This window comes from Cyprinus carpio, chromosome B5 (assembly GCF_018340385.1).
Source record: "Cyprinus carpio isolate SPL01 chromosome B5, ASM1834038v1, whole genome shotgun sequence".
Lineage (NCBI taxonomy): Eukaryota > Metazoa > Chordata > Actinopteri > Cypriniformes > Cyprinidae > Cyprinus > Cyprinus carpio.
The window spans coordinates 1,337,199-1,350,604 of record NC_056601.1 but is presented as its reverse complement, the minus strand read 5'-3'; the positions used below and the strand labels follow the sequence as shown (position 1 = coordinate 1,350,604).

General features: G+C 32.8%; 1 protein-coding gene across 1 annotated transcript in view; it reads right to left on the bottom strand.

The window, feature by feature from the left end:
• The window catches only part of LOC109103419 (E3 ubiquitin-protein ligase znrf3), a 68,068-nt gene that overhangs the window by 2,572 nt on the left and 52,090 nt on the right, over positions 1-13,406 (bottom strand). The window contains exons 3-7 of the mRNA XM_042723525.1: positions 7,147-7,221; positions 3,638-3,769; positions 2,047-2,154; positions 1,697-1,864; positions 69-171 (exon numbers count right to left, since the gene is read on the bottom strand). Of these exons, the coding sequence (XP_042579459.1) occupies positions 69-171; positions 1,697-1,864; positions 2,047-2,154; positions 3,638-3,769; positions 7,147-7,221 (586 nt within the window). The remainder of the gene's footprint in view (positions 1-68; positions 172-1,696; positions 1,865-2,046; positions 2,155-3,637; positions 3,770-7,146; positions 7,222-13,406) is intronic.

The following is a 13,406-nucleotide window of genomic DNA, read 5'->3' as shown; positions in this document are numbered from 1 at the left end:
GCAAAAACGCATAGGTCAGAAATGAACTTATTCCAGACCATACATTTGGACCGGCATCTTATGCTTACCAATAATGTTGTGCCTGCAGTGTGGACAAGTGTGGTGCTGAAGTAGCCAAGGGTCCACGCATTTCTTGTGGAATCGGTGAGCACAAGGGATCACTCTCAACTCCTGTAGGTGTGAAAGGAAAGGATTGAGAGGTCAAACGATCTGTCCTAACTTAGTTTTTTGATAGATTTTAGACTATCGTCTCTATTGCGGTTATGCACTCAAGTTACACTGCTGTGCACCGGGGTCATGAAAATGTATTGTTTGCAAACATTTTTAAGCATCGTGGTTTAAAAACAAGTGATGTTAAGCCGTTTAAATGCAGACAACAGTGTTTTATGCACACTGTTTTTGAAAGAATCCGCTGCTTGTAAAGCGTGTGAGTATTTTTGTTGCTTTATTGGACTTGACTGGTGAAATACACATACTTATATGTATGAAAATGCCCGTCTTTGCAAGTATCCTCGTAAACACAGTCATTTAGGTCTTAAGTGAAAGTAAACAGCTGAGAAAGAAAACGCATGTGTAGCAGTATATTGGATCCGGATGTTCGGTCTTAAAGGGGAAGCTGCTTATTATTCCTCCTGTCTGTCAATCATCTTAAATCTCTCACTGCTCTTAAATAAATCACTTTTTTAACTTTAATAATGGGTGTAAAATGAGTTTTTCTCTTTTCTCTCTCTTTTTTGTATTTTTTTATTTTTATTCTTTTGACACTGGTGACAAGAATTATGAAAATTCTGTGGTATCAAAACTTTTAATATAAAAACCTGCACCAACACAACCTGCATGTTTTAGTACCCTGGAAGACCATTCAAGGTGCATTCAATTCGACTTGATTTAGGTTTTCGTATTGATAAAAGCATCATCAGTAGCTTTAGATTTAGGTTTTCGTATTGCTAAGAGCATCATCATTCAATGTAAACTGTAGATGGCGCCACCCTCACACAGCATGCCAGTGCTAAAGATGCTAAAATCTGTCTTAAAACTAGTACTAACAGGACTTGAAACCAGCTACTGCTTTATAAGACTAATAAGCCCAACACTTCAAACTCAGGCAAGGCATCTCAAAATCAAAAACTTGAACAATTTTCGACCCCTTCCAAGAGATGATCCCCTGTGCTTTCAGTCAGAAAGCACCCACAGATCTCACCCACAGAAGTCATTCTCTGTCCCCAAACATGACTCATCCCCCTCCCTCTGCCTTCCCACCCTGCTTTTGTTGCTTCTCTTCATCATCTCAGACAAACTCTTTGATGCCATTGAGCCTTTTATATTGCCACTTCCTGTGTGATTCCCAGACGCCTTGACTTCTTTGTTGTGTGCTTTTTTAGCATGGATCATAACCGCAAAGACGAATAAAAATACAGCACCAGCAGTACTCTTCATATACAAAAGAAATACAGGGAGGCTAAGAAATGGATGTTTAAGACAACACTGTCAAGAACCTCAGAGAAGTCCATTACAACCAAATCATGCCTAATTTTCCAGGCCTCCGCAGTAGCGGCTTGGCATACTCCTTTAGTCTGTCATTTGGTTTCGGAATAGATTAGAGAACTGACAAGGTCAGGAAATACTGATTGTTGGGCAAATGTGCAATATTTTTCTTTCCTAAAAGAAAAGCTACATGTTTTCAGAAGATCTTTACCTCGCCATCGATGTATTTCTCAAGGCATATGGCACAGTCTGATGTGGAGCTACTGCTCACGGAGTCTGATGCTCCACAGCTGACCTCACGCTGACCCTTGACCTTAGCCTTGAACTTGCGTGTTTCCATCTTCTCCAGAGCCTGAATGGCCATCCGGTTCATGGAGCTCTGACAGGTGGGGAAACAATTATGGATAGTGGAAGAGATATTTGAAAAACAACGCATGTCAGGCATGCAACAAACGTCTTTAATTTGTACATGGACACGAAATGAATTAAATTGCATGAAGCAATGAGGTTAACATTAGACCCCAAACTGAACCCGTATCAAACTGCCTTGTGGAGCCTCACCTGGCTGCGTCTTTGCTTGAGCTTTATCTTGATGAGGAGGATGAGGCAGACCAGAGACACCACAACAAAGAACGCCAGGAAGATTCCCATATCAAAATACTCTGTGGGCTGCAACGACAGGAAAACGTCAGCACATTTTAAAGTTAAAGTGTATGCAGGAAACCTTACATACAAAAAAAATAAAATAACTTTGTAAAAATGACATTGTAAAATACAACTTTCTTTGTGGGGCACTGAGATGTCACAAGGAACAGCCAAACACAACTGCTCTAGAGGGCGCACTTTAACTTAAATACATTTGAAGAAATTTAACTCTTTGGAGAGTTTTATACCATGCTCTGCACCAACTCTGTAACTGTCTGTAAGTAAAACACTGCTTTAAAACATTAACATTATATTATATTATATTATATTATATTATAATATATTTAAAAAAAAAAAAAAATCACAAAAACATTAGTAATCTGTAACTGTCTGTAAGCAAAACACTGCTAAGAATATTAATTTATTTTTATACTATTTTATATAAAATATTTAAAAAATGACAAAAAAATCTAGTACTCTGTAACCGTCTGCAAGTAAAAAATGGCTTAAAAATATTATAATACTACATTATATTATATTATTATATATTTAAAAAAATCACAAAAACATAAGTACTCTGTCTGGAAGCAAAACACTGCTAAAAATATTAATTTATTATATTATATTATATTATATTATATTATATTATATTATATTATATTATATTATATTATATTATATTAAAAAATGACAAAACTGAATTGTAACCATCTGTAAGTAAAACACTGCTAATTTTTTTATATATTATATTTTATATTATATATTAAAAAAACGACAAAAAAAATCTAGTACATCTGTAAGTAAAACACTGCTTAAAAATATTAATTATCCTATTCTATTCTATTAAAAAAATACAAAAACATTAGTACTCTGTAACTGTAAGCAAAACAATTCTAAAAATATGAATTTATTATTATATTATATATTTTAAAAATGAAAAAAAAAAATTTGGTATCTACTCCATAACCGTCTGCAAGTAAAAAACTGCATAAAAATATTATTATACTACATTATATTTTATTATATTATATTATATTATATTATATTATATTATATTATATTATATTATATTACATTACATTATTATATATTTCTTTTAAAAATCACAGAAACATTAGTACTCTGTAACTGTCTGTAAGCAAAACAAGCACTGCTAAAAATATTAATTTATTATTAGATTATATTATATATTCAAAAAATGAAAAACAAATATAGTACTCCATAACCACCTGCAAGTAAAAAAACTGCTTAAAATAATTTTTATATATTATATTATAACATTTTTTTTTTATTGACAAAAAACTGAACTGTAACCATCTGTAAGTAAAACACTGCTAAAAAATGTAATTTCTTATATTATTATATTATATATTAAATATGACAAAAAATCTAGTACATCTGTAAGTAAAACACTGCTTAAAAATATTACATTACATTACATTATAGAAACTTTGTGACCCATCTCTACTAATGCTTTAATGCATGCAGTACAAGCATAAACTCTTACCCTCGGTGGTCGATGTTGGATTCTGGCTCGTGCAACTTTTTGCTTATTGACTATGTTCATCAGTTTGACCGCATCAGCTCCTTTGACATAGACCACTGGCCTCTTTAAAGGGTCCTCTGAAAGCTGGTTCAGCTAGAGAAAATAATGAGAGAAAAGACAGAGCTTGAGAAACATATTTCAAGCTCTCATGCCAGACCACTTAACAATTAAATAGTACAGTTATTTAGAGTCAAAATGCTTAAAAGCAGCAGCAAAAACAAACAAAAAAATTACACTATGTCTTTACATCTAAAGATGCACTTGGAAAAATACACGTAATTATCTGAATGAACAGCGTTTCCAATCATTATTCAATCTGCCAAATCAACATGAACTCAGTTGCCGGGGAAAAGCTCTACCGCTGACATACACCCATGAGAAAAAGCAACCTATAGAGTCCAGACATGGAAACTGTGGTTGGCTCTTTTTCTCTATAGAAGGGGAAAGTAGCAGTAAAGCAATTGCATTTTGTGAATATAGATGCTCGATTTAGCCTCGTAGCTCCCTTAGACTACAGCTCCAGTCTGTAATTTGAAAAACCTGAGGGAAATACCAGGGATATTCAAGCCTCTATTTCTTCCTCTGTCGTCATGTCTCTCATGTGAAATATGGGAAGTTGAAAGACAGTCGTTTAAGTGTTCTTCCCCCCTCTTATTTTTTGGGGCTGTTGGATTTTCATTCAAGAAAAGATGCAGACTCAGGGAAAGCCTCACATTGCAAAAAACGATTTTCTTTCTTAGTATTTTTGTTTTGTTTTCTAGTATAAATGTGACCCTGCAGCACAAAAGCAGTCTTAAGTCTCTGGGGTATATTTGTATCAATAGCCAACAATACATTGTATGGGTCAAAATTATCCATTTTTATTTTATGCCAAAAATCATTAGGATATAAAGTAAAGATCATGTTCCATGAAGATATTTTGTAAATTTCCTACTGTAAATATATCAAAACTTAATTTTTGATTAGTAATATGCATTGCTAAGAACTTAATTTTCTTGAATTTCAGAATTATTTTTTTTTTTTTTGCACCCTCAGATTCCAGATTTTCAAATAGTTGTATCTCAACCAAATATTGTCCTCCTAACAAACCATACATCAATGGAAAGATTATTTATTCAGCTTTCAGATGATGTATAACATCATGATGATGTTTCAAAAAATTGACCCTTATGAATGATTTTGTGGTCCAGGGTCACAAATATCAAAATTCTTGAATCAAGGTGCATAAAATGACTTAAGATATTGTCGTTTTCTGAAAAAAATAAATAAAAATAAAAATAAATAAATAAATAATAATAAAGCAAAAAAATAAAAAAAATAAAAATAAAAAATAAAAATCAAGCAAAAAATACAAAAATAAAAATAAATAAATAAATCTGCCAATGGGGCAAGAAAAAATATACTTGTTTAGCCTTTGAATTAAGATACATTTTCTTAACCCATTGGCAGATATTTTTACTTGTTTTAAGCAAAAACTACCAAATTTTTTGTTTGTTTGTTTGTTTGTTTTTTGTTTTTAGAAAACAAGACTTAATATCTAAGTCATTTTACTTGTCATGTGAATGAAATGTTTGAATAAATCAAGCACAAAATAAAAAAATAATAAATAAATAAATAAATCTGCCAATGGGGCAAGAAAAATATTCTTGCTTAGCCTTTGAATTAAGATACATTTTTTTAACCCATTGGCAGATATTTTTATTTTTTTAAGCAAAAACTACCAATTTTTTTTTTTTTTTTTTTTTTTTTTTTTTAGAAAACAAGACTTAATATCTATTTCACTTGTCATGTGAATGCATCTTGATTCAAATTTTTTTAGATATTTATGTTAGAAAATGACAAAAATACTAAGTAAGAAAATCATTTTTGGCAGTGCATTTACTGCATGTTACAATAGTACAACAGAAGCAAAACCTGTCACCGCGATGCTATGTGTTTCTGAGGGAGCTGGATATGCAGCTGCTACAGAAGGTTGTTGGTTATTGGCCAACTCTCGAGATTTTATAAAAAAGGGACGCCACACATATATAAACGTGGTTAGACAATCAAATGCTATGGGAGTCTATGAGTCTATATTCACCCATTTATTCATTCTCCAGGAAAAAATTAGATCCCTTGCATGCATTTTTCATTACCCCGCACTATATGAGGTGTATCACAGATGTGTTTGGTAATGTACGTCTGCTTACTGGGGAAGAACAGAAAGAGAAAATGAACAAGGGGTAGGGAACTAGAGCAGGTGATGATGAAAGCTATTCCCTTAATGCTTTGCCCCGTGATTAAAACTCTCCTCGTCCTCCCCAAAGCCTCGAGGCTTTACACTGTAATCTGTGCGCCCGAGGAACCGATGAGTCTGGACAGAGGTGCTGGCGCTGGAATGTTTTCATGTGGTCTACACAGGAGCTCTTTTATCTCGTCTGTACACCGTTTACAACTGAACGAGGGAGAGGGGGGAAAAGCAAGTCTGGGCCTGGTTTGGAAGAGAAAAATACCACAGTGAAAGAGAGGGGAGTGGAAAAAGACCCTTGGTTTCTCAGAAGCAGAGACAAAGAAATGGACTTCCGCAGATCAGACAGCGGTGAGAACAGACCCACCGTAGTGACTCCGTGAAGTAAATAAAACTGTTTCTTCAAGAAAATACCAGTGTATCCTGACTCTCCTAAATAGTATGTGGTCCTTAGATTGAAAACAGTATGCCAAAGGTGCCCAGATTACGTAACTTCTCAGAATTATATAACTGTGTGTGTGTGTTTATTTTCCCATTGTTAAAAGTCCAGCAATTGATATGGAATTTGCTTAGATTCAGGCATTTTCATGATGTTTTCCATCAAAAACTAAAGTAAATGTTTTAATGTTTTTGAAAGAAATCTCTTATCCTGCATAAAGCTGCATATATTTGATTAAAAAAATAAATAAAATAATAATAATAAAAAAAAAACAAATATATATATATATATATATATATATATATATATATATATATATATTAAAAATAATATAAAAAAATATATTTTATTCATGTGATGAATTTTCAGCATTTTTGAGCTAATTTGCTGCTCACAAACATTTATTATCATCAGTTTTGAAAACAAACGCTGCTTAATATTTTCCTGGAAGCTTGACTTTTTTTTTTATGATTCTTTGATGAATAGAAAGTTCAAAAGAACAGCATTTATTTGAAACTGAAGACTTTTTTTATTATGCATGTCTTTACTTTCGATCAATTAAATGCATCCATGTTGAATAAAATATAGATTTAAAACAAAATGGTAGTGTCATTTAATTTTTTTTAGTATGCATGCAAACAGATGTAACCACCAATTAAACACAATTCACTTGCCATTATCAAACATGACTCTTAACTTCAAATGGGAGCTTTATGCATAAAATTAGGCATTATGTAGATGATATTAAATGGACGTATTGCTGATAAAAGTCATGACATTCAACACATCGCTGATGACACTCACTTGGTCGATGGCATCTGGATTTTCTGAGACGTCGAAGATAACAGCTGTGGCCCCTCTCTGAACAGCTCTCTTCGCCTGTGAGAACCACAAACACACAAAGGTTATTCTTCTACACTAAGATCTGAAATCTCTTTTAAAACTGCTAATGTAGTGCTGAAAGACCATATTAAATGTTCGACTGGCCTCACTCCCAGCCGATAGAGGGCGCTCTTACACTTCAGCTAGACGGTTCACGAGTCAGTGTGCAGAACAAGTAAACACACTTTGTGATGGCTAAAGTGGCTTTCTGTGCATAACAGAAACCTACATACAGTTCAAAGCTTTGAAAAGAAATCATTTGTTCACCATTTTGATGTTCATTGTTTTATCATTTTAACAGATGATCAACATCACATAGCCAGACTTGTATTTTGTTTACACACTGACGGCTGGGTTCGTTCCAGCTCTACTCATGCAAAAGAAATAAAGAACAGGCTGACACAAAAAAGCAAGCTAAAGAGATCAAAGCGACAAGGCGCAGCTCTATAACTCTGTTATCAGAGTAGCAAAGGGATGGCACCACTCCAAGCCCAAGGCATTCTGGGTACTATGAGAGAAAGCATGGCCTCTCCACACACTGCCTGTGAGCTTATGCATGTGTGTGTGTGTGTGTGTGTGTGTGTGTGTGTGTGTGTGGAGACACTGCTAGTGACTGTTCAACAAACAATACATGTATCCACAGACGCCATTACACTGTGCACTTACGTCAAAGTGATTTATCTCAAGCTAAGTCTCATGTAAAAGACCTAAATGAGAACGTTGGTTTAGGTTGGGATTTAGTAGCTATAAAGCAAAAATTGCAGAGTGTGTGATTATCTGAGAGTATTTCTCAACCTTTGTTATCCACCACTTGCTAACAAATACACATTCATTCATATATAGATATATATATATATGATGTGCGGCACACTATGATGAGTCTGGTGATGTGCTAAACTGATCTTGCTAAATAGTAACTTAGAAGTCCAAATCAAATAAAAAACTGGAACATTGTTAAAAAAGTTGATGCCAACATTCATTGTCAGATCAGAAATGTTTTTTCAACACAAGACTCCCACAGGAAAGTCACAGAGAAACGGACTCCCATTCTGACTTCTGTTAAAGCTCGAGCGAGAAGAACAAACACAACTCAGAGAAAACTCATGGGACTGCAGCGGTGTCGCTCGCACAAAGAGGCAATATTACCAAACCAAACAGAAAAAAACTGAACAGAACCCTTCTTTACCGTTCCTGCATCTCAACATAATGTTTGATAAAGCAAGCAATTTTTATGAGGTAAAAAAAAAAAAAAAAAAAAAAAAAAATAATAATAATAAAATTAATATTAAATATTAAATATTAAATAAAAAATAAAAAAATTAAAAAAATTAATAAATAAAATAAAATATAACATAACATATAACAGGAAGAAAATGTAATTTAAAAGATAAGCAACACAATATTCTGCAATATTTTCACTATGCCCCAAGACTTTGATCAGATCTGTAATTTTCATTTAAAAGTGAACACTCTCTGTAAGCACTGGAACAAGGAAGACACGAGAGGATCCAGTGGGATTCGAGTGGGAACACCTTGAGAGATGAAAACGAAGTGGAAGTTAATGACTGTTTATGTCTTGTCAACATTTAAATTCACACTACCGTTTAGCTGATTGACTGATCCACAGGAATGCAGAAGCAGGCTTTACTCTCGCGCTCTACCTCGTGTGCTTCACATCAGTGTGCTTCAGCTGTGTTTTGGCTATTTTGAAGATGCCAATTTCAGGTAATTATTAATAGCGCTGAATAAAAAAGCTTTAGGAAGAAAATGAGGGTTTGAGAGAGAAAGAATGAGAGAGAGGGAGTGTGCACATGTGGAACAAGGCAGAAGAAAGAGACCTGGAATCTATTTGAGCAAGTGCTGTGATGTAGCAACTTGCCTAATGAGAGCAAAAAAAAAAAAAAAAAAAAAAAAGCTTCTTAAGACGAACCAAAGACCACCAAGCAACCCCCCACACACACCTTGTTCAGGTGTCACACACACACCGCCCTCCAGCAGTGCTTTGAAACTGTAGCTAGTCTTCTGAATAAGTAGTTCTCAAGCTACTTGCAAAAACACAGCTCACTGCATTAAAGCTACTTCTGAACCATAAAAAAATAAATAAATGTTAACTCACGGAAAATATATATTTTTTCTACTTTATTTCAGTAGCTAAGACATGACATGTAAGCTAAGAAATGTATTGTTTTCATTTAGATGAACTTAAAGCTGCAGTACGTATTTTTATGTATTTATTTATTTTTTGCTAAAAATGATCCGAAATCAACATTTGAGCAAGTATAACCAGCCAGAGATCAAAACTATTGCCCTACTTCAGCCCGATTCACAACGGTTAGCTTTTAATAATGTTTTCTAATGATGTTTTTTAAATTGTAATCCAGAAAGGATTATGTGTTTATGAAAATTAAATTACATTCTAGATTTAAATGTGCTTCTGGTTACAGAAAGCCTGGGGTTACACAAGATCTGTATTTTAAAGACAACCAATTTCGAAGGGAGCATAATTTGCTTTTTGGGTTAAAAGAATTTCTTAATATGAAATTTGATTCGTATGACAATTAGAGATTAGACCGTACAGAAATTGAAATCTACACGCTAATACACACTATACTCAGTGACACAATGCTGATGTTGTTGACATTAATAATCAGAGAATAAAGAATAACAATTATAACAATTTGCACGGTTTGATGTGACATGAGCTAACCGATCTTTAGATTAAATTGGTAGTGTGATTTATTGTAATGCTTTTTTCCTCAGTTGGTCAGAACAAATGTGGCAGACTTGTTACTTATTTGTTCAGATGACAATATCCCGTGAAAGTTCTTATTTAGGTCATATATTCCAAGACGCAGGCTAGAATCTGTGATTGCAAAACTAAAGCAAATATCCACACCACAATATAAAAAACTATAATATAATATAACACTATCTATATTACTGTATATAATCTCAATGACTGAAAAGACAGTTTTAAGGGGGCTACTTAAAAATGTTTTAAATATAAAACTATCTGGTTATATCATTTATGATCCGATAACCAGAGTCACAGTTTTCTGGTGCATTGAAAAGTGTTTTGAATGAAAGGCAATATTTCCACCACATTCGACTTATGAATTTCCATAACTGCTCTGGTCATTAAAAATCATTTTATTGCAACTGCACTCATAAAGAGCAATTCTAGTTAATGAAATCTTTGAGCTGAATATATAACCAGAAGAAGGATAAATCGATATAAAATTTATATGAGCCTTCCAAGTCTCAAAAAAAAACATTTTTATATATATATACATATACAGTACAGGTCAAACGTTTGGAAACATTACTATTTTTAATGTTTTTGAAAGAAGTCTCTTCTGCTCATCAAGCCTGCATTTATTAGATCAAAAATACAGAAAAAACAGTAATATTGTGAAATATTATTACAACTTAAAATAATTGTTTTCTATTTGAATATACTTTAAAAAAATAATTTATTCCTGTGATGCAAAGCTGAATTTTCAGCATCATTACTCCAGCCTTCAGTGTCACATGTAACATCCAGTCTATCACATGATCATTTAGAAATCATTCTAATATTCTGATTTATTATGAGTGTTGGAAACACAGTTCTGCTGTCTAATATATTTGATGAATAAAAGGTTAAAAAGAACTGCATTTATTCAAAATAAAAAAAAATATATATATAATAATATATATTCTAATAATATATTTTCTTTACTATTACTTTTTATCAATTTAACACATCCTTGCTGAATAAAAGTATTGATTTTATTTTTAAAAAAAGAAAGAAAGAAAGAAAAAAAATTTACTGACCCCCAAATTACTGACCAGTAGTGTATATTGTTATTACAAAATATTTATATTTTAAAAACATAGCTTTTTTTTTTTTTTTTTACTTTTTATTCATCAAAGTATCCTAAAAAAGTATCACATGTTCTGAAAAAATATTAAGCAGCAGAACTGTTTCCAACTTTGATAATGAATCATCATCTTAGAATGATTTCTAAAGGATCATGTGATAATGATCCTAAAAATTCAGCTTTGCATCACAGAAATAAATGATAATTTAAAGTATAATAAATTTAAAAACAATTATTTTAAGTTGTAATAATATATCACAATATTACTGTTTTTTTTTTCTGTATTTTTGATCAAATAAATGCAGGCTTGATGAGCAGAAGAAACTTCTTTCAAAAACATTAAAAATAGTAATGTTTCCAAACTTTTGACCTGTACTGTATATATATATATATATATAAGATTTGCTACTCATTCACACAGAGACATGCAGAACACACAGGCTTCATATTTTAAATCTCTTTGCACTTTAATATTCACAAATAATAGTCCATGTCATGATTTGATTAAAGGCCTACTTTTGATTTATTGATCCAAAATTAGCTGTGACATTCCAAGTTATTCAATGAATTAAATTATGTCTGTATTCCATGATTCTGTCTGCATTTTCTGTTACTGTACCTTTACATCAGTAAAAATAAATGCACTACTGGATGCAACACACAGTTGAAGTTGCAGCAAATTGCAAGAAAGCACTACATCAACTTGTGCAAAAGTGATGTCCAGCTGGTCAAAAGTCAATTTATAGACCCTTACAGCAATCATCTCTCTAATCTTTTTGCAATTTTCCCTCTTGATTTCTCCTCACCCCTTTTTATATCTCAGCAATCTTACTCTCTCACTCTCTGCATCGCTATAATTAAAGTAATCAAGTCCTCAGAAAGCAAAGCTCTGCCATTACGCTGTAATTTCAGGTTGCCTTCCATTTGGGTTTCCTCAAAGATAAAGGCATACTTTCCTCATTTAGAGTTAACTTACATGTGGTGAGATTTTTTTTAATCCCCCTTCATTTTCTCTGTAAGTGCCAAGGCATTATTTAGGCAAGTCTTAGATTCTTGCAGGGAAAAAAAAGGAAATAGCAAAAACGGAGAAAACAAAATAAGCATCCAAGTCAGCAAAGTAGAAAACTGTGGCTGCTTGGTTTCTCACAGTCTCTTCACTGCGGGGTTTGCCTGGGCTACACTTCACGTGAAAACCCAAACAGCACACTCAGCTCAAGTTTACACTGAGGTCCTCACTAGAACCACAACACTTAACGCTGAATAGACACAAGCTAGAGCTGCTCTGTTGCGTTATATTTCTGCGTCAGTGCACAGGGTTAAGTGGAAAACAGAAACAGAAGTATTTTACATTGAATTTACCTAAAATGCAAGGTAAACCAAGTAAAAACACCCACAGATATGACTTAATTAACTGCCTGAGGTTGCTGGTGTAATATTGTGCAGTAGTGTTTTTAAAATCACTGCAGAAAGTACTGTGTTAATGTGATGATGGCACTGCATTATACCTCAGTACTGACTGATCACTATATTTTAGTTTATAATGCTATTCCAAAGCACTAGTAATAGAGAATACTATGAAATCATCATTGTACATGTCGATTTTTTGTGTGTGTGTAAAAAAAAACAAACAAAAAAAAACTATTATTTTAAATTATTTATTAGTAATTTTAACTTAAAATATCGAAAAAATATTACGGGGGGGCTCTTAATAGATTAAGAGTAAGTTCCTGTAATACATACAGGGAAAAACTGTAAAAGATCTAACCAGACATTTCATGTAATTTTACAGTAAAATGCTGTTAATTGTACCTTTTTTTTTTTAGAAGTAAAAAAACAACAAAATCAACATATAATTTACAGTCATAAACTGATATTTCCAGAATTCCCTGCGTGACGCATTTGCAAGTATTTTGTTTAAATAATCATGTTTCTTAATATTTCGTTATCAGTTATGTACATTAGGGTTTTGTTACAGTACATTATCTGTTGTTTAATGAATGTTTACTGTATTATTTACCATGAAGGTGTTTTGTGTTTGCATGAACGGCTTCTGTATATTAATATATGCTTCAGCTTGTGGAAAAGCTACTTGTGATGACCTTTGATTCTTCATATGGCTTTCTCTTTTACAACCTGTATTATTATAGCGGTTGTCAGTATACGTTAAAGGTACAAAACTGATTTTAGTAGCATATTTAGTGTGCATCGTTGAAATTCACTGGTTTACATTCCAGTTTTCTTGTTTTATACTGCCAAAATGATTTTAGTTTTACATTGCAATGCACCATTTCCTTATATATTTGTAGCACACTATCCATA